General features: G+C 43.9%; 1 protein-coding gene across 11 annotated transcripts in view; it reads right to left on the reverse strand.

Annotated features, from left to right (window-relative positions):
• UIMC1 (ubiquitin interaction motif containing 1) overlaps positions 1-24,166 on the reverse strand; it is an 80,000-nt gene that overhangs the window by 10,406 nt on the left and 45,428 nt on the right. For 6 of the 11 annotated variants that reach the window (XR_003853492.1, XM_029584052.1, XM_029584051.1 and 3 more), the window contains 5 exons: positions 21,377-21,441; positions 15,846-15,937; positions 14,569-14,648; positions 8,606-8,747; positions 8,290-8,368 (listed from right to left, as the gene is read on the reverse strand). Coding sequence is in view for 9 of the 11 variants with exons in the window: in XM_029584052.1 (XP_029439912.1) it covers positions 8,290-8,368; positions 8,606-8,747; positions 14,569-14,648; positions 15,846-15,937; positions 21,377-21,441 (458 nt within the window). In the remaining 2 variants the exon portion in view is untranslated. The remainder of the gene's footprint in view (positions 1-8,289; positions 8,369-8,605; positions 8,748-14,568; positions 14,649-15,845; positions 15,938-21,376; positions 21,442-24,166) is intronic. The other 5 variants (XR_003853494.1, XM_029584055.1, XM_029584056.1 and 2 more) reach the window with 1 other exon arrangement.

Consider the following 24,166-nt stretch of genomic DNA (forward strand, 5'->3'; position numbering starts at 1 on the left):
CAGCCAGAAAACAGGAGACAGCAGGGCATTCAGGGGAGTCTCATTCCAGGAATTCCGACAGGTGGTGCAAACGTTTTTGAAATAAATAAGGATCCACCAAAGAGCCTATGCAAGACTCAATCCTTTTACACAAAGCCTGTTTATTTTGAATTTTACTTTGCTTTTCAAGGTCCTCGCAGAGCTCTTGAGAAAAGGAAGACAATTCCTCCAGCCACAAATATACTAACACTTGTGCCAAGCTGCATGAAATCACTGAGAACCCCAGCCTGACATCTAAGGATCTGCAGGCCGGAAAGAAAGCTGCCCCGCCAGGCTGCTGCAATAATGCTCTCTAAACACTGAACTTTTCAGTCACAATAAATGTTTTGGTCGGTTTCTTAATCTTCGAGTAAGTCATTTTCCTCCGTCTTCGTTAATTGGTCCCCAAGAGCTGTTTAAGAAATATATGATAGACGTGTTGGGGTCAGCTGAGAATTTTATCCCTTCTTTCTCTAAAATGTTCTCCCCGCCTAATAATAAAACAAACAAACTGGGGCTCCTGCCTCTTCTACTAATTTTGACTTGACTAATTTCTGGGAACAAACTCATGAGACAGTATCTGAACAGGTTTCTAAAATGGAGAAGTCTTTAATCATGCAATTATACTTTTATAGAAGGAGGCTGGTTTTCTTGGACAGTTCTGGATTTTTCCCAGACATGTCCAGGCAAACTTAGGGGCAACGTTTTATCCTCAATTCAGTGAACTGAGAAAAGCTAAAGGCAATTCTGGCCAGAGCCTTGCAAAACCAGGGGAAAAGTGGGGTATCATTCCCTGCAGGTAAACACTAAGTTATACCACGAATGCCCTAGCAGGAGCAAAGAACACAAGGAAGCAGGCTGTGTATCTCAATCCTAACCAAATGCTGGTTCCAGTAGGATGTTATCCCTCGAGATAGAGCTCTCAGCCTGCTTGGAACATCTGAAATGGAGAGGGAACCCCCCAGGGAAGGAATCCAGAAACAGGAAGCAGGGATGCAGCAAGTGCAAAGCCCTGCAGAAAAGGATTTCTTCACCGGCCTGGAAATCCTAAGGGTATGAAGGCAGGCTCAGCTGCCCAAGTTCACAACCAGAGTTGACGCCTGGCCGCTATCGCCGAAGCCACTCCCATGGCCGAGGTTGGACCAAATCACAGCTTGCTTCTGCTAAAAAGGCAGCAGCAGCTTCCATATCCACTCGAATTCCCTCCAGACTCAACCTCCTGAGAGAGAAGCAGGCAAGATCTCGCCGCTAAGGCACAACAGGAGGCAATCTGTAAATTCATCGCCACGGCCTCAAAGGCTAGCTTAAGAATAACCTCAATCCTATCACGTACATCCTTCAAGGCCGCTCCTCCCTTATCCTCATCCTTCAAGGCCGCTCCTCCCTTATCCTCATCCGCTTAGACACGGCACATACCAGAGCATCCACTCTGGGAAAACGCAAACGCTCTCTCACCGCTGGGTCTGGGCCTTCCATTGTCCGACTCCCTTTAAAATTTGCCTGATCCCATTCCAGATCACTCACTTCCTGGATGGCATCCATCACCGGGGAAAAAACCAAGAGGCTTTACGTAAGGAAACCAAAGTCTGATTCTTCCTCAGCTCTGATATAGCATCTGAACCAGGAAATCAGGGCCGGCAGTTCATCTTTATGAAAGAAGCGCAACATAGTTCAATATGGTTCCAGCCCTGGAGGAATTTCCCCATCTTCCAGGGAATCAGGAGCAACATCATCAGTGCCATCCGGATTCCTGTCAGGAATAAGCACAGGGAGCCGAGGCAGCCCTGGTGCTTACACATAGGACTGGAAGAGGGAGGAGCCACTCAGCCAGAAATGGGGGAAGCGGAGGACTGCGCCTGAAGAAAGCCTTGTAAGACTAGAAAGAAATTCCACCCAAGAATAAGCAGGCGGGTCTAAACCAAGCCCAGAAGGAACTGGAGCTGGTCCCACAGAAATGTCCTCGATAGCGGAGGAGCCAGTTAAGAGAGAACCAAGATCTGGCGTCCCCCCAGTCAAGGCCATGACCAACCCATCATCAGAATGGGAAGAGCCAGGCTTAGCAAAATGCGAGGAAGACAACTATTCCTGAGCGTCTGAGCAGTACTGACACAGGTTAGAAGCCCTAATAAGACAGGCAACACAAATAGGAAGACGCTTAGGCTTCTTGCTTACCGGCACCATCGCTACAGCAAACGTGCATTGGAACCGCTCACGCTCAAAATGAAATGTGCCCAAAAAATAAGCGCCTAGAAGAAAGCACGGCAAGGCACACTTATAAAAAAGTTTGTGCATGTAAAAAATGCACCCAAAAACAGAGTGCACAACTCGTGCACAGAGCCAACACACTGCACCCACCAACGGCCTATAGAGAGCAGCAGAACACGCACAAGAGCTGGGCCTACCAGGCAGCTCCAAGTGCACGGCCTAGCCCACTGGGAGCCACTCAAACTGCCAGGCTGCCCTGTTCCCCAACGTGAGCAGGATCAAACATTGGCACAGCGTGCCAAGAATGGAGACCCAAGGAAGTCCTGAAACCCCTCAATGCACAGTTAAGCTCTGGAATTTGTTGCCAGAGGATGTGGTTAGTGCAGTTAGTGTAGCTGGGTTCAAAAAAAGGTTTGGATAAGGTCTTGGAGGAGAAGTCCATTAATCAAGTTTACTTAGGGAATAGCCACTGCTATTAATTGCATCAGTACCTTGGGATCTTCTTAGTGTTTGGGTAATTGCCAGGTTCTTGTGGCCTGGTTTGGCCTCTGTTGGAAACAGGATGCTGGGCCTGATGGACCCTTGGTCTGACCCAGCATGGCAATTTCTTATGTTCTTAACTGTCTCCAACTCAGGTAAGACTTTTTTTTTTTTTTTTAATAAACCTTACCTGAGGCTCAGCGCTTACCGGCTGCATTCAGAGACGGTCTCCGGCTGTGGAGGGAGTGGGCATCTGCCATCACCGCCACACTCGGCCTCCTGCACCCGCTGCCTTTCAGCTAAACTAGCAGCTAAGTCCATGCCAGGAAACCCAACTACCAGACCAAGGCACACCTCTGAGGGACCACGGAAATCGCCTCAGGAATTCTCAACTAGTAGAGGGACCTTTAGGTACCACCTCAGGAGAATGGGGCTTTCTTTTCCTGAATTTAGAATTTCAAACTTCTCCTTTCAAAAAGCTCAAAGCAATCCCCACAGGGAGATGCGCATCCACCACCTGTTGGAAACAGAGAATACTGGCAGGCTGGAGTCACTGCAGAGTTATATATACTGTGACGTCAGCTTGATCCATCTGCTGGCAGAGGAGCATAAACCCACTGGTCCTGAGTCCATCTGTCTACACACTAGGAAAATATTGATTAATCCCACAAGACAGTTATCCTTATGCACAAATTAAACATTTTCTGCAGCAATCACATATTAGGAAGAATGTTAACTTGGGAAAACCTTTTTGATGCGTTATATGAATCCGCAAAGAGAGTAAAAGATTGCATCTCAACAATGTATGTTTTACTGCATCAAGAATTGAAGGAGAAACTTAAATACTTAAGGGTTTAGGAGATTGATCTCAGAGGGTCTTTTAACAAAACTGAATGAGATCTATCTTTTATACAGATTGGGAAAGGAGAAAATACTACTTACCTGATATTTCTTTAATGAAGATAGGTTAATCCACATTAGTGGGTTATGCACCTCAACCAGCAGATGAAGACGGAGCAAAGCTGATGCCACAGTATATGTACTCCTGCACCATCAGCCCACCAGTATTCTCTGCAAAACCAAACAATACATGATCATAGCTATTAACAGACAACCATTCACTCAGTTAACAAGAAAACATTGAGTTCAAACAAGGAGTGTAATATCACTAACCTAGGGACTGGATCTGACATATCAGTAATCTCTGGAGATGCTCGAAACAGGGTGGAAATCACAGCAGTGGAGTATCCACGCTACAGCAACCGAACCTTCTCAAGGGCCATACCGGAAGATGAAATCGAGTCGGATCTTCATGAAGAATAGGCCCCTGCCACAGCAGATCTCTGTGGACCAGTAATTGGAAAGGAGATTCTACCAGGAGCCTCCACAGATATGCATACCACAACCTCCTGGGCCAATCTGGCACCATCAGAAGCTCCATCCCCATGTGTCTCTCGATCCTCCAAATTATTCTGCCCAACATGGGCCACGTCGGAAAGGCATATAGAAGCTTGCCTTCTGCCCACTCCTGCACAAGGACATTGATGCAAAAAGACTTCAGATCTCTCCTGCGACTGAAGAAGCGAGGAACCTTCGCATTGTGTGATGTCACCAGAAAGTCTAGAAATGGGAGGCCCCAGCGGCCCACTACAAGCTGGAACGCTTTGACAATACCTTTTTTTCCTGGATCCAGACTGTCTGCTGCGAAAACGAGCACTTACATTGTCTTTTCCTACAATGTGTGAGGCTGAGATTTATTTTATTTTATTTATTTAAGTTTTTTATATACCAACATTCAAGACGGTGGTCCCATCATGCTGGTTCACAAGAAACAGGGGTGAAACTTTACCATTTAACAAAAGTGCAGAAAAGCAGTTACATAAAACAAGGGAAAACAATAACTTGGAATGAGAAGGGAAATGAAGATTAGATAGTAAAATATAAGTATAAATAACATGTCCTTATAAATAACATTTTGAGATGTCCTCAAAATGTACTTCCGCCCATTCCATGAGTTGAGCTATTTCCAGCAACACTTGCTAGCTCTTGGTTCCTCCCTTGCAATTGATGTAAGCCACAGTCGTCACATTGTCCAATATTATTTGGACTGCTCGACCCTGCAAGCAATTGACGAATCGCAAGCATGCCAACTGAAAGGCACAGGTTTCCATCCAACTGATGTTCCAGAGATACTCCCCTCTGTACTCCAGCGCCCCTGAGCTGTAAACTCCTGATGGTGAGCCTCCAACTATGGAGGCTTGCATCCGCCGTGAGTACTAGCCAGTCTGGTGTTTGTAGGGGAATGCCCTTCGTTAGATGATCCGCTTGCAACCACCACTGCAATTGGATGCTGATCTTCACTGGAAATTGAAGCCGAACCGAGTAGTCCTGAGACTGTGAACTCTAATGTGCAAGCAGTGTGTACCCTTGTTCTCGGAACCATCTCTAGGATGGCTGCCATCAACCCAAGCACCTGTAGATAAGACCACACCATCGGGCATATTGTTTCTGTCAATAGTTGCATCTGCACCATCCGTTTTTGAATGCGGTTCTCTGACAGGAACACCCTGACTTGCTTTGTGTCAAAAATGAACACAGACTTACTCCAGTGTCTGGGATGGCTGCAGATTGCTCTTGGTCAAGTTCACTACCCAACCTAGTTCCTGTAGCCAGGAGATCACCTTGCGCAAGGCCTGAATACTTGCTTTCATGCTCTTGGCCTTAACTAGCCAATCATTTAAGTATGGGTGGACCAGAATGCCATTCTTTCTCAACACTGCCGCTACCACCACCATGACCCTTGGAGAAGATTCTGGACGTGGTGGCCAAACCGAAGGGCAGCACTCAAAACTGATACTGTCACCCTAAAATAGTGATATGCAGAAAACCATTGATGCTCCAGCCAGATATGAATATGCAGGTATGCCTCAGACAATCCCAAGACGTAAGAAACTCCCCCGACTGTACTGCCATTGTCAGCGAGTTTAAGGTTTCCATGCAGGAACGAGTCACTCACAAAAGCCGGTTGATTCCCTTGAGATCCAGGATGGGGTGCAAGAAACCCTCCTTCTCTAGTTCAAAGAAAGAAATGGAATGTCGGGACGTATTTTCTTGTGACATGGGCACTAGGATCACGGTACACAGGCCAAGGAATCTTGACAACGTACATGCCACAGCTGTCTTCTACGAAGAGCTGCAGGGAGACACCATGAAAATGTCCCGAAGAACGCTGAGAAACATAAGAGCATAGCCATCTCTTATCACCTCCAGAACCCATTGGCCTGACATGATCTCGAACCACATCCAACAAAAAGGAAAGACAGCTGACCCCCTATCTCCTGTTCCTGGAGATGGGTCAGCACACTCTCAATGAGGGGGTTGGGGGGCACCACTGCTCAAAACCTGCATCACATCTGGGCTGCCTGGGATGAAGGACTGAGACCCAAAGGTTGAGCCCTCTGAGAAGCCGCTCCTCTGTGGGATCGAAAACATTTGAAAACCCTAGCATGACTTCTCACGCCGAACAAGTGCGGCGCCTGCTTTCAATCCTCTGATAACCGAGGAACCCGGGACACACCATTTATTGGCTTTTTTTTTTTTTTTTTTTAACTCACTCCCAAACAAGAGTGAACTTTCAAAAGGCTAGACTTTAAAATTGTATTGGCCGACAAATTCCTCAGCCACAGCCGACACCTGGCCGCTATCACTGAAGTTACCCCTCTGGACAGAAGTGTGGACCAGGTCACAGCCTGCACCTGCCAAAAGGGCGGCTGCTGGTTCCATCACTGCCCTGGAATTCAAACCAGACTCATCGACCTCCTGAGAGAGAAGCAAGCAAGAGTGAGCCACCAGGGAGCAGCAAGAGGCTATCTGCAAATGCATTGCTACTGCCTCAATTCTCCTATCCTGTGCATCCTTTAATGCCGTCCCCCCTTCCATAGGGATAGTCATCCACTTGGTTACGGCCTCCACTTCAGAAAGCCCAACTGCTCTCTTGCCGCTGGATCCAGGGGGTACAGCACTTCCGAGGCTTGTCCCCCTTTAAAATTAGCTTCTGGGGCACCCCATTCAAGATTAATCAGTTCTTGAATAGCATCCATAATGCTTTATGTAAAGAAACTAAAATGGAATCAGCACCTGGCACCCCTAGCATCTTCAGTGTCTGGAAGATCAGAGCTGGAAATATTATCCTATACGGGTCCAACCCCAGAGGAATTTCTCCATCCTCCAGGGAGTAAGGATCCCCTTCATCATCCTTGCCATCTGGGTCCCTATCAGCGAGACCCGCAGCAGGTCTAGAAATGTTCAGTTTCAACTTTTTCTTTTTGATTTAATGTTTTATTAGAAAACACCAACAACTGCTAGCAAAACTGTACATAAATCAACTCCATCAAAGCCAGACATGTCCTCCCCATTGTTACATATTGCCTTCTCAAGGATACCAGTCATAACAGAGGGCTGAGAACATATCACCCCAATAACCCAAGAAACAAGAACGTGTACATTTCCATCATGAGATTTGGAAATCTCCCCCTCTGCCATGCACTCTCTCCTCTCTACTCTTAGTCCCTCTCGTTCCCAGCCCTTCTTTTCTCCCCCCCCCCCCCCCCCCCCCGTTAAATGTAATTTTCCTTTCTTTGAGTGAATTGTAAACCGGCGTGATGTGTTCTACGAATGTCGGTAAATTAAAAGTTCATAAATAAATGCAGCAATGGAAGAAACAAAACAAACACCCCCAGTGATCTCTCAGCTTGCCATAACACATAGCGACGCCATCTTTTCTCAAATTTACCAAGTCACTTTCACTTAACTGCAGTCAGCCTGCTTACAAAGTAAATCTTAGCCAATCTTTGAATGACTCTTTGAATGGGCGGAACCAAGGGTTTCCTCTAAAAATAAGCCATTTCCCCTCGAGCAGCTAATAATATTTGATGGGATAATAAGAGCACCTCAGAATGTTGGTCAGAAGCAGGTGTTTCAACTTTTCTAATAGAAAATGGTTATGAAGTACTACTCTTGTGAAAAAGCCGAACTAGAAGCAGGTTAGAGAGAGAGCTGGACACCATCACTGAGTGGTACCTTCAAGGGTCTAGCACTGGTCTCACTCTACAGAGGCAGACGACCCTACCACCCAGACTGGTGGGGAGAAGAAAAACGACTCAAAATCTTGACGTTTCCAGTCTCTATCCCTCATACTCTTCCCTTCATATCCACTCGGCCTGTTCCATTCCAGTCTTTCAACAACCTCTTTGGATTCTGTATGGCTCAGAGGCTACTGGAGTGAGAAGAGTTATCCTACGACTTCTGCTGCATCCTTAGGCCTTCTTCCACAGAAATATAAACAGAACACTGGGAAAGCTCTGCTTCTATTCTCACTCTACAGCCACACACTCCACAGCAAAAGCAGAAGTACAGTCAGATAAAGAACAAAGTGAACATGCCCAGGATCTTACCTGACCCTGAGAGTAACGCTGCTCAGTATAGGTCTTCAACCTTACCAGTGAATTCACCTACACTCTCTTCTTATCTCCAAGTCTTTATATGCAGACAGGCAAGTGACACATCAGCATACCTACCGGTACTTACCTGCCAATCTGTAAGGAAGCAGCCACATCTGGTCCACTGGGAACTTGGTTTTGCTTTCCTTTCTGTCGGCGTGTTAGTACTAAACAAGCAAAGAACAAGAGGGTTATGCACCACAGCTGCTCCTAACTGGTCCCTTCTTCCTTGAGCAAGCAGCCTATGTGAGAAGAGAATGCAGCTGACTGGCTGTGTGGTCACTCTCCATATCCAGCCGACAAAGCTCTTTGTAAAGTCTCTGAGGACCCTGAAATTGGATCATTTCAGAGTTTTACCTCTTTCCTCCAGCATGACATGCCACAATAAAGAAGACAGTTCAGACCTGAGATATGCTGCTTTTCCTCCAGTTTTGCTTGGCCATCACAATATGCAGCATGTAGCTCGATCTTAACAGGTGGAAAGTCCTGGCCACACAGGGGGCACTGCACATACTCTCCGTCTATTGTGTCTTCATTGGAGCATGCCTAAGATAGAAAGAATAAACCACAGAAAAGTTTTATCTTGTTTTCAATATTGCTCTCCTTTCATTTCTTTTTTTTTTTTGTAATGTAAAGTTTATTGAACAATGCGAACAGCAATACAACCAGTACAAGTGTGTATACAAACAACGCTAGTGAAAGCACATACATATACAATCGTATATCTTACTCGAAAGGCAGTCACTGATAAGATCTCATCAAGAACCCATTAAAGGTAGTCCACTGTACATTAGAAAACCAAACATATGTCGAATGCGTAGTTTACGCTACATACCAGACCCCAGGTATAAAGTGCAAAGGGGAGTATGTGCAGTTGGATTAGGCAACTACGTATCATACCAGATCGCAGTGATGTGTGAGTGACTCCCATCATTAATACCCAAATACTGATATCCCAGAAATGTACATAATACTCTGTTACAAAAAAGAAAAAAGAAATAAGCAAAATACAACAAATCGGCATTGAAATTAGGTTAACACAGCTGGGGGACAAAAATCAACATTAAGAGGCATGAGACCCAACCTTCGTCAGCATGTCCTCCCTCCAAGTAAGATACGGTTGCCACAACCGATAAAACTGTAGCAACTGACTCCGCTTTTGAGCTGTGATCTTGTACAGGGAACACATAGCATCAAGTTTGCTCTCCTTTCATTTCTAAAGCAGAACTCTTCAGAATCTCCTTTGTTTCAGGTCCCCATCGGGATTCTCTGTAATGTTACTTCCACTGATGTTTGCATGACGTGCTTTGCTTAAACAGCTCAGTAAATCTATCTGCAGTATGTAACAGTAGCATCTAGAGCTGAAAGAACTAATCTTGAAAGATTATTCTACATATTTGTTCTCTTAATGGAGTCATCTCTACCACTCTTTTCAGCAGACTGGCATGCTACATACACCTACCTTCTAACACACCAATGAAGCAAGAGGTTTAGGGTTCAACCATATCAATGTGTGAAAAGCTTCAGGTCACTGCTAGTGGGCAAGTGGAAACACTAGGGGGCCAAGACAGCCACCTAGAGCCAGGGGTGGCGCAGGACTGTATCACTTCCTTCCCACCTGTGTGCGCTGGAAGGAGGAGATGCTATCTCCATCACTGAATACCTAGATGACCACAGTCTCCTCTCTCCCTCTCAATACGGATTTCGGAAATTCCATAGCACAGAAACCCTCCTCCTTCCTTGTCAGACCATCTCATTAAAGGAACGGACAAAGGACAAGCATATATTCTAGCCTTTTTAGACATATCCTCAGCCTTTGATACAGTCAGCCACAATGTCCTCCTCCAGCGACTGAAAGAAATTGGAATAACAGGCACCGCACACAATTGGTTCACATCATATCTCAGTAATCGAAACTTCAAAGTCAAAATTGGAAACCATGAGTCCAAGGCAATACCTCTAGAACAAGGAGTCCCGCAAGGTTCCACACTGTCCTCCACCCTCTTTAACAATTACATCCTTCCGCTCTGCCACCTCCTATCCAATCTCAATCTTCCTCACTATATTTATGCAGACGACGTACAGATACTTATACCAATTTCTGAAACCCTACCCAAAGCCATGAAAATCTGGGAATCCACGTTACTTGCTATCAACAAGCTGTTATCCAACATTCACCTTGCCCTTAATACGGTAAAAACTGAAATTATGCTCATCTGTCCACAAAACTACCCTAACACCCTTCCTCTGCCCCACACCCTTTCTCCACCTATAGCATTCACCCAACAGGTACGAGATCTAGGTGTCACTCTACACAACCAATTCAAACTCATTGAAAGAATGTTTCTTCAAAATTCACACCCTAAAGAAATTAAAACCACTGCTCCACCTATCTGGCTTTTGCACAGTTCTACAAGCTACAATATCTTCCAAAATCGATTACTGTAACTCTCTCCTCCTAGGCTTACCCAAAAATGCCATACACCCCCTCCAAATTCTCCAAAACACAACTGCCAGGATTCTCACTAACACACGCAGAAATGAACACATATCTCCCATACTAAAGGAACTACACTGGCTCCCTATTGCATACTGAATCCAATATAAGACCCTCTCCATCATACATAAAGCTCTTCACAATCCTGAAATGAAATGGTTTAACAATTCTTTATTTTTACACGACTCATCCAAACCTACTAGAAGCCAATACCTTGCCACTATACGCACGCCCTCCACCAAATCCACCAACTTGGCTTCCACAAGAGCACGTGCTCTCTCCATAGCCGGCCCAACTCTATGGAACACAATGCCAGTTGACCTACGCCAGGAGGACTGTCATAAAATTTTCAAACAAAAACTAAAAATGTGGCTATTCACTCATGCTTACACCTAATCCTATCCACCCCATCGCACAATTTCTAATGTACCTCCACTATCCCCTCAATATATATATTTATACGTGACTCATTCAGCAACATTGTTCACACAAATTTGTAATGATTTAATGATGTGTAAATAACCTGTGTATATAACTACTTATTTGCTTCTATCTACCCTCATATGTACTTATATACTCATATATACATATCTTCATACATTGTTTACTACTGTTTTGTATGAGTTCCTCTTGTTACATGTCAAGCGCGTTATTTGCTTGGTTATTGTTCTCTGGAAACCGATGTGATATTTCTTTTGAATGTCGGTATATAAAACCATTAAATAAATAAATAAATCTCCCATATAACTGCTATATCCACAAACTCCATGCGTGTTAAAAAGTTCTAAGTCTCTCTTTACCCGACGCTTACCTATACTATCGAAGTGGAAGGGAGTGGACAGTGGAGTGCCTCAGGGATCTGTATTGGGACCCTTACTGTTCAATATATTTATAAATGATCTGGAAAGAAATACGACGAGTGAGATAATCAAATTTGCAGATGACACAAAGTTGTTCAGAGTAGTTAAATCACAAGCAGATTGTGATAAATTGCAGGAAGACCTTGTGAGACTGGAAAATTGGGCATCCAAATGGCAGATGAAATTTAATGTGGATAAGTGCAAGGTGATGCATATAGGGAAAAATAACCCATGCTATAATTACACAATGTTGGGTTCCATATTAGGTGCTACAACCCAAGAAAGATCTAGGTGTCATAGTGGATAACACATTGAAATCTTCGGTGCAGTGTGCTGCGGCAGTCAAAAAAGCAAACAGAATGTTGGGAATTATTAGAAAAGGAATGATGAATAAAACGGAAAATGTCAAAATGCCTCTGTATCGCTCCATGGTGAGACCGCACCTTGAATACGGTGTACAATTCTGGTCGCTGTATCTCAAAAAAGATATAATTGCGATGGAGAAGGTACAGAGAAGGGCTACCAAAATGATAAGGGGAATGGAACAACTCCCCTATGGGGAAAGACTAAAGAGGTTAGGACTTTTCAGCTTGGAGAAGAGACGACTGAGGGGGGATATGATAGAGGTGTTTAAAATCATGAGAGGTCTAGAACGGGTAGATGTGAATCGGTTATTTACTCTTTCGGATAGCAGAAAGACTAGGGGGCACTCCATGAAGTTAGCATGGGGCACATTTAAAACTAATCGGAGAAAGTTCTTTTTTACTCAACGCACAATTAAACTCTAGAATTTGTTGCCAGAGGATGTGGTTAGTACAGTTAGTATAGCTGTGTTTAAAAAAGGATTGGATAAGTTCTTGGAGGAGAAGTCCATTACCTGCTATTAAGTTCACTTAGAGAATAGCCACTGCCATTAGCAATGGTAACATGGGATAGACTTAGTTTTTGGGTACTTGCCAGGTTCTTATGGCCTGGATTGGCCACTGTTGGAAACAGGATGCTGGGCTTGATGGACCCTTGGTCTGACCCAGTATGGCATTTTCTTATGTTCTTATGAATAACACGTGACCACATTTATGAAGTTAACATGTTATCTGCCTTCCTCTTTAAGATTACGCCACATAAGAATATATGTAACACCAATTGGGTTCACCTTCACTTAAATCTTCAACTAATGTATCTTAAACCTTTTCTTAACACTGTAAAAATGTCAATTTCATTGTAAGTAACTGTTTATTTTTTGTAAACCGATGTGATATACCAGTTCGAATGTCGGTACATAAAAATAAATAAATAGACGGTCAAACCCATAAATTATTGCTGGCAACCTTTTTACTGGGTGAGGAGCCTTCTTGATCATTCAGACAATGCTGCTTAATGTTCTTTGCTTTGGGACTTGGCCGTAGAAGCCGTCCTGTGATTTTTCCCTTATGTATGTATGTCAGCACCCCAGACCATAAAGGTCAGGGCCCATGTTGGTTGTTGTCTCTCTCTATCCAGTTCCCCACTCCCTCCCCCTATCCCTGCTGTCAAGGCAGGAAGTCATGCTGCAGTTGTGTCAAAAGCATCAATGCTTATTGGTTAAGGGGAGTAATCCCCATGCCTTCTCTTAAGGGTAGTTAACTGCCGCTCCATACAGGTTACCTCCAATCACCCTCTTCTTCCTTTGCATTCTCTATCCTTTAGGGATCCACGGTGTTTATCCCCTGCCCCTCTGAATTAGCTGACTGTTTCTTCTTCACCACTTCCTCCAGGAATGCATTCCAAGCATCCATTACATTGCCCTCCCTCCAATCTTCAGAACAATAGATAATTTTATTGATGTTACAAATTACATGTTAAAGGTCTGAAATTTCATTTTTTTAGTTCTTTCAAATTTCTGGGTATAAACCGTCTGGTTCAGGTGATTTGCATTTCTATAGTTTGCTAATTTGTTCTATTACATCTTCCAGGTTCACCATGATTTAATTAAATTCATTCACATCACCACCATTAAATATGGTTTCTGATTCAGGTATCTCCCCAACACCTCCCTCTGTAAACAATGAAGCAAAGAATTAATTTAGTCTTTCTACTATGGCCTTGTCTAACCTAAGTGCTCCTTTCACTCCTGTCATCTAACAGTTCAACCAACTCCTTCACAGGCTTCCTACTTCGAATGTATTTAAAAAGTGTTTATTATGAGTTTATGCCTCTATGGCAAGCTTCTTTTCAAATTCACTTTTTGCCTGCTTTATTAATGTTTTGCATCTAACTTGCAAATGCTTATGCTTTTTCCTATCCTCATTTGTATCAGTTTATCATTTTTGAAAAGAAGTTTTTTTTAAATATAATAACCTCTTTCAACTCACCTTTTAACCATGTCAGCAATCATTTAGCTTTGATTGCCTTTTTTAATGTGTGGAATACATCTGGTCTGGGCTTCCAAGATGGTATTTTTAAACAACATTCATGCCTTATATAACTCAATTTTTGCAGCTGCACCTTTGGTTTTTTTTTCTATTTTCCTCCTTTTATCATAATTTCCCTTTTGAAGTTAAATGCTAACACTGTATTTTTCCTTTATGCCCTCCCTCCAGTTATTAAGTCAAATTTGCTAGTGTTATCACTATTGCCAAGTGGCCCTACTACTGTTATCTCTTGCACCAAATCTTGCCTTCCACTAAGAATTAGGTCTATAATAGAGACCTCTCTCATCTGTCCCTGGAACAGATGCTCCATAATGCAATCATTTATTTCTTCTAGAACCTTTACCTCCCTAGCATGTCCTGATTTGAAAGGGAAAAATCCCCAAGTAAATGGTGTCAGATTCCAGTCCTGGTTCTGAGCTGGAAGGAGCAGAAGGAAACTGCTGGGTCAAAAAAAAAGCTCTAGCTAGATTCCAATTCCCTTACTTTGCAAACAAAGCTTTCAGCAACTTAGTTAGGTCTCATTTTCTTATACAGAGCTTGCAACAGAGAAACAAGGAAGTGGGAAAAAGAAATATGACAATATCAGCTCAGTCCCTTACTTGCACAGGTACAAGGTGCCCAGCTGGCGGGATTTGCGTGCTCTCTGCTTCAGTACCATGTGATGGGCTTGGCTGGGTCTCTGCAACACACAGATATACCATTTCTATAGGATGCTGCTCCAGAATTACCCCAGTTTACTTTGCTATTTGACTGTATTTAAGCCTACAAATATGAACTCATAATTAAACAAATATATTATATTTGGCATGAAGCAACCTAGTAGTTGATCAGCATAGAACAAAATGGGATATGTGCTTCTTTCAAGATTAAATTGTTGTCCTGATTGTACATTAGAAATCACAATACATAACTCATGAGATAACCTGCAGACTCATGAGATACCCTGCAGCAATGTTCCTTCTAATTTTTTTGTGGGGTGTGCACAAAAAAAAAGTTCGTGTATAACACAGCATACAAATTTGTGCAAATTATTCTTTGAAATACTGTTCTACTTTTCTTTTCCTGTGCATACTATGTTTTCTTGTGTAGACTTGTTTCACGACCTGTGTACACAAACACACAGCTTACAACACTGCCCCAGAGTCAACCAAACTGTAGCCTGGTTACAGCAGTGAAAAAAAACCACACTGAAATGGTAAGTGTCTAATGTCAGGTGACCTGGCAAAGCGTTTATGTGGAATAAAGCTGGATCTCAGGGAAGGGCAACCTGTTGCTTGGAAGCCACATGAGGCTCTTTCACGTGCAAAATATGGCTCTTGCCCTCCTGTCCCCATGGCACTGAGCAACACTGCAGAGGACTGGAGGAGCAGGCAGAGCACAGAGCAGAGCCAAGCTGAGCCATTCTGATTCCTGCTCCAGTCCCTCCATTCCTGACCTCACACTGCTGTGGGGCTGGAGCAGAGGCTTTTCTCTGCTCCTCTTCTGACTGTAGGTAGCAGCACTGGAGATCAGGAGAGGAGGAGGCAAGCCTGTGGGTGAGAGGACAGCAAGGAAAAGACTGTCAGCTCCCTGCTACGGCCCTATCTATCCTGTCCAGCCTCACCACCTGCTGCCTGAAGCAGAGGGCTGGTCTCTGTCTTGCTGTCCAGAAGGGAGAGGCTGGGGAGAACATTCTCACAGCATATCACTGTGTTTCCAGGACTCGGGAGTCACCCAGAATGATGGGGATGGGAGGGGGGTGTGGCGAGCCACACTTGCATGAGAGATTTCACCTGCTGGAGCAGGAAGAGTGACTACAGAAGCTGGAAACAGGGTCACTCCTCTTGGTCCTGTCAGAGAGAGAGAGAGAAGGAAACATGCACTGATGCCATCTTACCTGGACATATGGTCATTTCCTCCTCTTCCATTGGTCTACATGTGCCAGCAGCAGGAGCTTGCCCATCAGACTCTGCTGCCAGTGCCACAGTACTACACAAAACAGCAATATACACAGAATGCACTGTAAGTTGGGTTTCCATTTGCAAATGTAAGACAACTCAGACAAATCATGTTTGTGACAGCTTTAGATTGCATCATTTTAGAAGGCTTCTAGCTCAGCAGGATGCCTTGGATTTTTCCCCACACCCCTTTATCACTGTCTCCCTACTACACATTGTTACCTTTCTTTCCTCAATTGTCTCCTCTTATCTAGAGAAGCAGGAAGCTCACAGTACTTGCAAACTTCTGCCAGGAGAACCTTGGCAAGCAAAGCCAGACTGTTAATGTTTGATCCCTGCAAATCCCAGGGCCATACTGCACCCTCTTTCCGTGTACATCGCTTCTATGGCCCCCAAAATGCCCACATGGGAACATCCTATTGGCTTAATTCCCAGCCTCCCTGCTACCCCCTTCAGACTATGTCCAGCCATTTTACAGCAACTTGCTCAAGTGAACAAAAGACACTTGAAGACCAATCTAAAGTCCACGAGGAAAGAGAAACTGACATCCAAGTCTGTTACAGAAGAAAGCAAAGGATCCCTATCAATGATGAAGCAATGCTGTACATTTCCTGCTCAAGCTCAATCATTTTACTATCAAGTAAAAGCCACAGACAATCTTGGGAAGTCCAATCACATTTTTACTTGTAGCTCGCCTCTCCTTTATCAGCTCAAGGCAGAGAACTGTAGCTAAGAAGTACAACTAAGCAGTGCCCATAAATACAAAATATCACAGAGAAACCCATCACAGAAACAGTAAATCCAATTAAAAACTCATAGTATGTAAAGCAGATAACAAATAGTAAATGCATCCCTTTAAAATTAAATGGAAAATGTTAATTGAATTTTCTTCGTTTTCCTTCATTTCATTTTAAAATCTTTGGCAGATTCCCATCACCAAAAAAAAAAGTTTTTTAAATCCTCCCAAGCCCTCGTCCCAGCCTCCAACCCCCCCCCCCCCCCCCATTACCTAATTACCCCCTTTATTAGTCTGAAGTTTTCATGAGGCCCGCGTGATTCCTTGCCGCTCCTGCCCCCTGGGTGCAGGAAAAGAACAACGGCATCAGCACTGCTTACAGCTGATACATAAGGGAAGATCCCAGGAGGGTTTCTTCTGCTTTCTTATGGCAGGGGCTAAATAGCCCAGTACTTTTTGTTTGGTTTCATTTTTCATTTCGTTCAAATAAAAACAAAACAATAAACAAACCCAAAAAACAAAATAAAACCCTAAACCAAAACTTGTGAAGCCACCAAATACCATTAAACTAATGAACCCATAATAATAGCACTAAACATCTCATAAAGCACACACTACAAACCATAATAAAACCCAAGCCATATATAAAGAACCAGCACAAGAGCAGCTAGAACACAACCCAACACTTATTAGTACTATTTCAAAATCAGCACCATCAGAGTGCAATCAGTTAAAAATATCCCAAGAACACTACAACTACAACCCACAGTAAACACCATGAAAAAGAAGCAGAAGGAACAATCTGGGCTCAGAGGACTGCAGGTGCGGGAGTCAAACTTTATGAGAGCCACAGGAAACAGCACTGCGTTTACTGCACTCTGCACAGATGTGCTAGAGTAGAGAAGAAGATCCCTCTTGTTTTGAACATTTTTATTTTCCTATTCAGTCTAGTAAAATGTCTGGTATGCAAGGTGAGCTTAATGAGAACAGCCCTGGCATTTCTACTTTTTTAGAAGAGTCATTAGATGTTATCAATAAGAGGGCTACATTGTTTATGTCCTTTTCCTTGGAGATAAAGAACTGGTCTTTCAGATTTTTTTTAAAGAGGGAGATGTTATTTTGTGGACAGAAAATTAATATTTTTCCTGACGTCTCCAGACCTACTCAGGCCCGAAGGATACATTTCCGGACCTTGAAGAGGAGAGTTCTGGCTATAGGTGCAACTTTTTACTTACAATTTCCTTGCAGATGTTTTATAACTTTTCAAGGTAAGCAATTTATTTTTTCTGATCCAACTCCTTTTGAGTCCTTTTTGGTAGATAAATCTGAGACAAAAGTAAGTCCTTTAGTAGCAGCTAATTGAGGACTATGATTGAATTGATTTACTTCCTCTCTCCTGAGTTTAATTTCTTATTTTTCCTGTAGATATTTTTTTTTTAATTGTCTCCCATTTTTACTGGGTTCTTGTGAAGCAGTAAAGTATATTACTTGGATATTTTCCTTATGAGTACGATACACAAGTTTTCTTTTGTGTTTTGCAAATAAAAAGCTAATACAGAAAAAATGAAAAAAAAAAAAAGGTGTTGCAGAAATATGGTGTGGAAATGTGGAAAGCAGACTTATTTACATGTTAACAGCTGTTCTTAGTCCTCACCATGGAAAACTTATGTCAAAGTTTCTAGAACTTGGGCTGAGTCTCTCCAAGTATGCTAAACAGGGTCCACAAAATATTCGTGGAGTCGGCCTGTCCACCATTGCATTCTCCACTGTGGCCAGATATATAGCCCTGAGCAGGAGAGGGCCCATGACCTAATCTGAACTGCCTCCCGTCACAGGAGGTATGAGCACATACCACCCTGCTTGTTGTAATACCACACTGTCACCTAGTTGCTGGTTTGTATCAACACAATTTTGTTCGACAGCTGATTTCTGAAAGTCCACAGAACTGATCGACTGGAGCTCCAGGAAGTTGGATTTGACCCAGCTGTTCCCGGGTGAACAAGAGACCTTGGGTGCTGAGCTCATCTACACGAGCTCCCCAAACCCAGGGTGGATACATCCGTTGTCAGTACAATTTGAACCCAAGGACTTTGAAAGCAGAACCCCCGTTCCAGACTGGAATCTTCCCGCCACCAGGATAAGAAATCCCAGAGGGACGGAGTACCTGGGATGCAGTCTCAAAGCCCCTGCATGGTCTGATGCCACTGGGCCCATAACGTCCATTGGACTCTCCATACATATAATCGTGCCCAAGGAGTGACATATACTGATGCAGCCATGTGGCCCAACAGCCTCAACGCGTGCCATGCTGAGACCTGCTGGCTGCCACGATGCTCTTCAAAGAGATGGCCTTGGCTTGAACCATGTCTAGCAGGGCTCCTATGAAGTCCAATTGCGGTGATGAGCTGAAACGGGACTCAGAAGAATTGATGACAAACCTGGTGACTCCAGCACCTGGACGGTTGAGCTCATGGACTCCATGGTCCCTGCCCAAGAGATTCTCTTGACCAGCCAATCATCGAAGTGAGTGAAAACATGGACTCCCAGCCACCTACGTCCAGGCATTTTGTGAACATACGTGAGGCTAACACTAGCCCAAACAGCAAAATGTGGTACTGGAAATGGAGGCATAGCCTAGTGGTTAGAGCATCGGGCTACAAACCAGGGTTCAAATCCCACTGCCGTTCCTTGTGATCCTGGGCAAATCACTTTATCCTCCATTGCCTCAGGTACAGACTTAGGCCTAGATTTATCAATCTACAGTAAATATCACATGCGATAGGAAAAGGGGCATGTTTTATGGTAATAGCCTATTTATCGCATAGGTATTACCGCAAAGTGCATTAACTTTTCACACTTTGTGGTAATACCTACATAATTGTATTTTTCTACGGAAAAGTGCTCATTACACCACTAGGGGGAGGGAGAGAGCCCTTCCCCAGCCTAAAAATGCTCAGATCACCAACTCTAATTCATCTCCACTGGCTATCCCATATCCGAACGCATCAAGTATAAACTGGGAACAATAATATATAAACTTCTCTTGTCCATGGGCCAACTCCTTACTTAAACTTTACCTACCCACTCACTCTCTACACTCATCACAACACCTCCTTCCCAAAGTCCCCTCGCCAAAAGCAGCTCACCTCTATATTACACGCGAATGCTCCTTCTCCACTGCCGGACCTATGTCCTGGAATCTCCTCCCACTTGAATACGAAAATGTGACTCTCTTAAAAAGTTCAAAGGTCTTCTCAAGACCCACTTGTTTAAATCTGTCTATTTTTGAGTTTTATGATTTGAAACTGTATTTTAATTGCTATTCTTTTATGCTTTTTAATGTAATTTTATGTTTTCTTTTTATCGTCAATTATTTTATGCGTGTTTCATTGTTAACCGCCTAGACCATTCTGTGTTAGGCGGTCTATAAACCTAATAAATGTAAATGAGTCTGATCTTATGCCCTTCAGAGGTCATCTGGACACACTTGCTGCAACCCTGGATATTGTGCGATGCCCCCAGGCAAAGGATACATCAATAATGTGGGTCTGTGATCAGCACAGTCCTCAAGCACCGGGGGCACGGCTTAAACCCAGATGAGGACATATCGACTCAAAATAAACGGGACGCAAAATCGAACTCTATAGTGGCCTGCGATGACTAGCAGGCACTGAAGGTACCACCGCCCAGGGTAAACAACTGCAAAAGAAATCGTACTCAAAACGACAAAAAACTTAGCTAAGATAAGGGGAGAACCGGAAGGACCCTGCGTCGATTGCTCTCGCGAAAAAAAACAAAAAAAACGGAAAAGTAAAACTTCCTAAGTAGTTAGAAAAGGAGAGAGAGACGCAATCTTGCTGTGACACAGAAGAAAAAAGACTGAGGGGACCCCGCATGGTATAATACATGCTGAGCATGCTCAAAGAGGCTAAGTCAAAGTTCTAGAAACTTTGACATGTTTTCCATACTGGGCTCCATCTGCTGATGTTACCCATCCTCGAAGAAAGCGTGGTATTGGGAGCTAATAGTTGAGGAGAAAAACACAGATAAGAATTAAGGGAAGGGGAGGCGGATCCAAGATGGCCACCGGATGGGGTGCAGAGGGATGAGAAGCTGTGGTGTTAAACTCCCTCCACCTCCCCAAAAACGCATTATACTGCCAGTCTCCACTGGTCAGGATACCTGTACTGCTTTACAGTTCACGTCAGCAAACAAGACAAAGCTTTCCAACCTGCTACTCTGTATGTGACTACCTTACCCCCTCATTCCAGTACTGGTTTATGGCTGAAACACAGGTAGGGGTATAGTTTAGCTATGAGGATGGAGGGAAGCTAATTTCTCAAAGCTGGTCCGGAGAGATCAGTAATGACTATTCCTTCTGACAGGAATTTTGTGCAGGAAAACAAAAGCACAAGTTCTCCAAACTGCCATGACATACTCTATATAATGGAAGAACTTCCCAAGGATTTTGCCCCAAAACATAACAGTGAATCAAGCACACCAGAATACAAATTCCAGGGGGTTAATTAATGACAAACTCTGGGGAGACCAAAAACGAGTAACTTCCCCTACCCCCCTCTCACAAGACTTATCATAAAATCTAGAAGGAAAGATCAAGACAACAAAATCCCAACAAGAAAGGAGCCATACTCTAAGAGTCCTTAATGATGATGCAGCCCGAATTCAGCATTATATTACCTATCCACCCTGAGGTGTAAGAGCATTATGTCTCACCTCAGTGCGACCTGCTCGTTTTCTTCATCTTCAGGAGTCTCCTCTACAAACAATGCCTGGGAAGACTGCAGGAAAAAGGAACATACAAACACATTTTGATAGCAAGGTACACAAAATGGGGTAGAATTAGCTTGTGAGTAGTGGCATCAGTCCATCACGGCTTCAGCAGTTAAAGCCATGAAAACTAGCAATGCTGCTCACAAATATGAAACTTATGCTAATTCAATCCTTTTTGTCTCTGTTGTGCGTCCAATATATGTGCACAAATTTTTCTAAGTCCAAATACAGGCAACTACCTTAGCCAGGTCTGTCTGGCAAGCTACATGGTAAATGACAGCAGAAAAAGAAGATGAGTCTCTCTCATCTGTCCAGGTGGGACTCTTCTACTTTTGAGTGGATAAGCATATTCAGCTCAACACTTAAGGCCAGATTTTAAAACCCCAGGGTTTATGCGCATGGCCGGGCCTTACATGTGCTGAGCCAATTTTCAAACGGGCCCGGCCATGCACGTAAGGGCCGGTCTGGAGGAGCCAGGCTAGAGGCACCTGGTACAGCGTCCATTTGCTGCTGTGCCAGCGAGCGCAACTTGCTCCTGCTCCTTTGCAGGAGCAAAACGTGAGTTTAATAAATGGGGGGGTGGGGCTAGGATAGGGATAGGGGAAAGGTGGTTAGGGGTAGGGGGTTGGGAACTGGGGAAGGCCCAGATGCGTCACTGTGCAAATTTGCTAAATTATACCTTCCCTTGTGCCCGACAACCCGGAATCTTATAACGTGCGCGCATGTTATAAAATCGCGTGTCCATGTGTGTGCGCTGAGTAGCATGCGCATGTTATAAAATTGCATGGTAGCATGCGCATGTTATAAAATCGCGTCCATGTGTGTGCACTGGGTAGCGCGCGCGTTATAAAATCGCGTCCATGGGTGTGCGCTGGATAGCACACGCATGTTATAAAATCGCGTGTCCATGAGTGTGCGCTGGATAGCACACGCATGTTATAAAATCGCATTCATGAGTGTGCGCTGGATAGCACACGCATGTTATAAAATCGCGTGTCCATGAGTGTGCGCTGGATAGCACACGCATGTTATAACATCGCGTGTCCATGAGTGTGCGCTGGATAGCACACGCATGTTATAAAATCGCGTGTCCATGTGTGTGCCCTCATGGATGTATGCGCGTATTTTTTGAACATCTACCCCTTAATTCTTCATCCCCTGTGTCTTTGACCTGACTTTTCAACCCCTTTCCTAACACTGCCCTCCACATCAGTCCAAAGGGGCCTCCCCCACCTCGCCAGAAGGCCATTTCCTGCTGTATCATCTTACTCTATGTTTATTAGAAAAACAAACACTAAATCCAATACCCAGATCCCCATCCATATCTTATTACCATTTTTTTAAATAATCCACACAGCCACCAAAACTAGCAAAGTCACTGTCCAAAACATTTGGGCCTCCCCTATTCATTGCGGTTTGGGGTTTAATCATGGTCACTCCATAGAGATCACCCCAATGTCTTTTTGGAAACCTGATGCAGCCATACCAGTGTTCCATGCAGCTTACCCCAAAGCCTGCAGGCTGTTTGGGTCATTGAATGCATCGATAAGGTAGGTTTACGCCGACAGTGTTGTCCATAAAGGCCAGAAGTTTGGGCAACAGCTGCACAGACACTAGCGGCAGTTGGGATTACTGTGAAATCTTGTGGCTCGGAATGGGACGGGGGTAAATTAAAAAGGGGGACCTTGCATGCTCAGCTGTCCAGGAGGGTAGAGTAGAATGGAGGATGATGACATAAGATGTCTCGGATAAGGAGCAATATGGTTTGCAGCTGAGAAATGTCCAATCCAATGTGGACAGGAATAAGCGGGCAGACTGGATGGATCGGTTGGTCTTTTTCTGCCATTACCTCCTACGTTTCTAGCACAGATGCTGATCTCTCTTGTCATACAGAAATGTTTGGTACAAATACAGTTCTACCTATTCTGAACAATCTTTCCTTGCATAGGCAAGGATGGGCAACACCAAATTTTCTGAATAATTCATTTGTTAATTAATTTTCCACGCTAAATGGAAAATTAGGAACTTTTGCTAGCTTATGCTTCGATATTGCATTAAGGAAAGGAGTGACAGCAAGGTCACAGAACTAGATACAGACAGAGTATTTTTATTTTATTTATTTATACTTTTTTTTATACCGACCTTCATGAAAAATATCGTATCAGATCGGTTTACAATGAACAGTGTGACAAACGTTAACCTTAACAAAAAAACAAGTTGCAAGAAAGTTACAATAAGACAGGGGTACTGGGGTAGGGAGAAGAAAACGCTAGCAGCGGAAGGAGTAACTCAGTAACAATAACGGTGCTGTCATAGTGACTTTGCTGAAGATTGCCTGGTTACCAGTCTAATATCCATAACCTATTCTTTAACCAAGCTGGTGTTGGTTTAGTAAAGGAAGGCTTGACGAAATAGCCAGGTCTTGAGCTTTTTCTTGAATGTCCGCAAACAAGGTTCCTGTCTGCACTCCGGGGGAATGGCATTCCCTATGCTAGGTCCCACTGTCGAGAAGGCCCGCTCTCTAGTGGTTGTTAGATGGGTGGATTTAGTGGGGGCGGCATGTAGGAATCCTTTGTATACTTCCCTGATATGTCTGGAGGATGTGTAGTGCCTGAGTGGGAGTTGCAAGTCTAAGGGTGCCTGGTGGTGGATAGTTTTGTGAATAATAGACAAGGCTTTGTGCCTGACTCTAAAGCTTATAGGAAGCCAATGCAGATCTCCGAGGATGGGGGT

Source organism: Rhinatrema bivittatum, chromosome 18 (genome assembly GCF_901001135.1).
Source record: "Rhinatrema bivittatum chromosome 18, aRhiBiv1.1, whole genome shotgun sequence".
NCBI lineage: Eukaryota > Metazoa > Chordata > Amphibia > Gymnophiona > Rhinatrematidae > Rhinatrema > Rhinatrema bivittatum.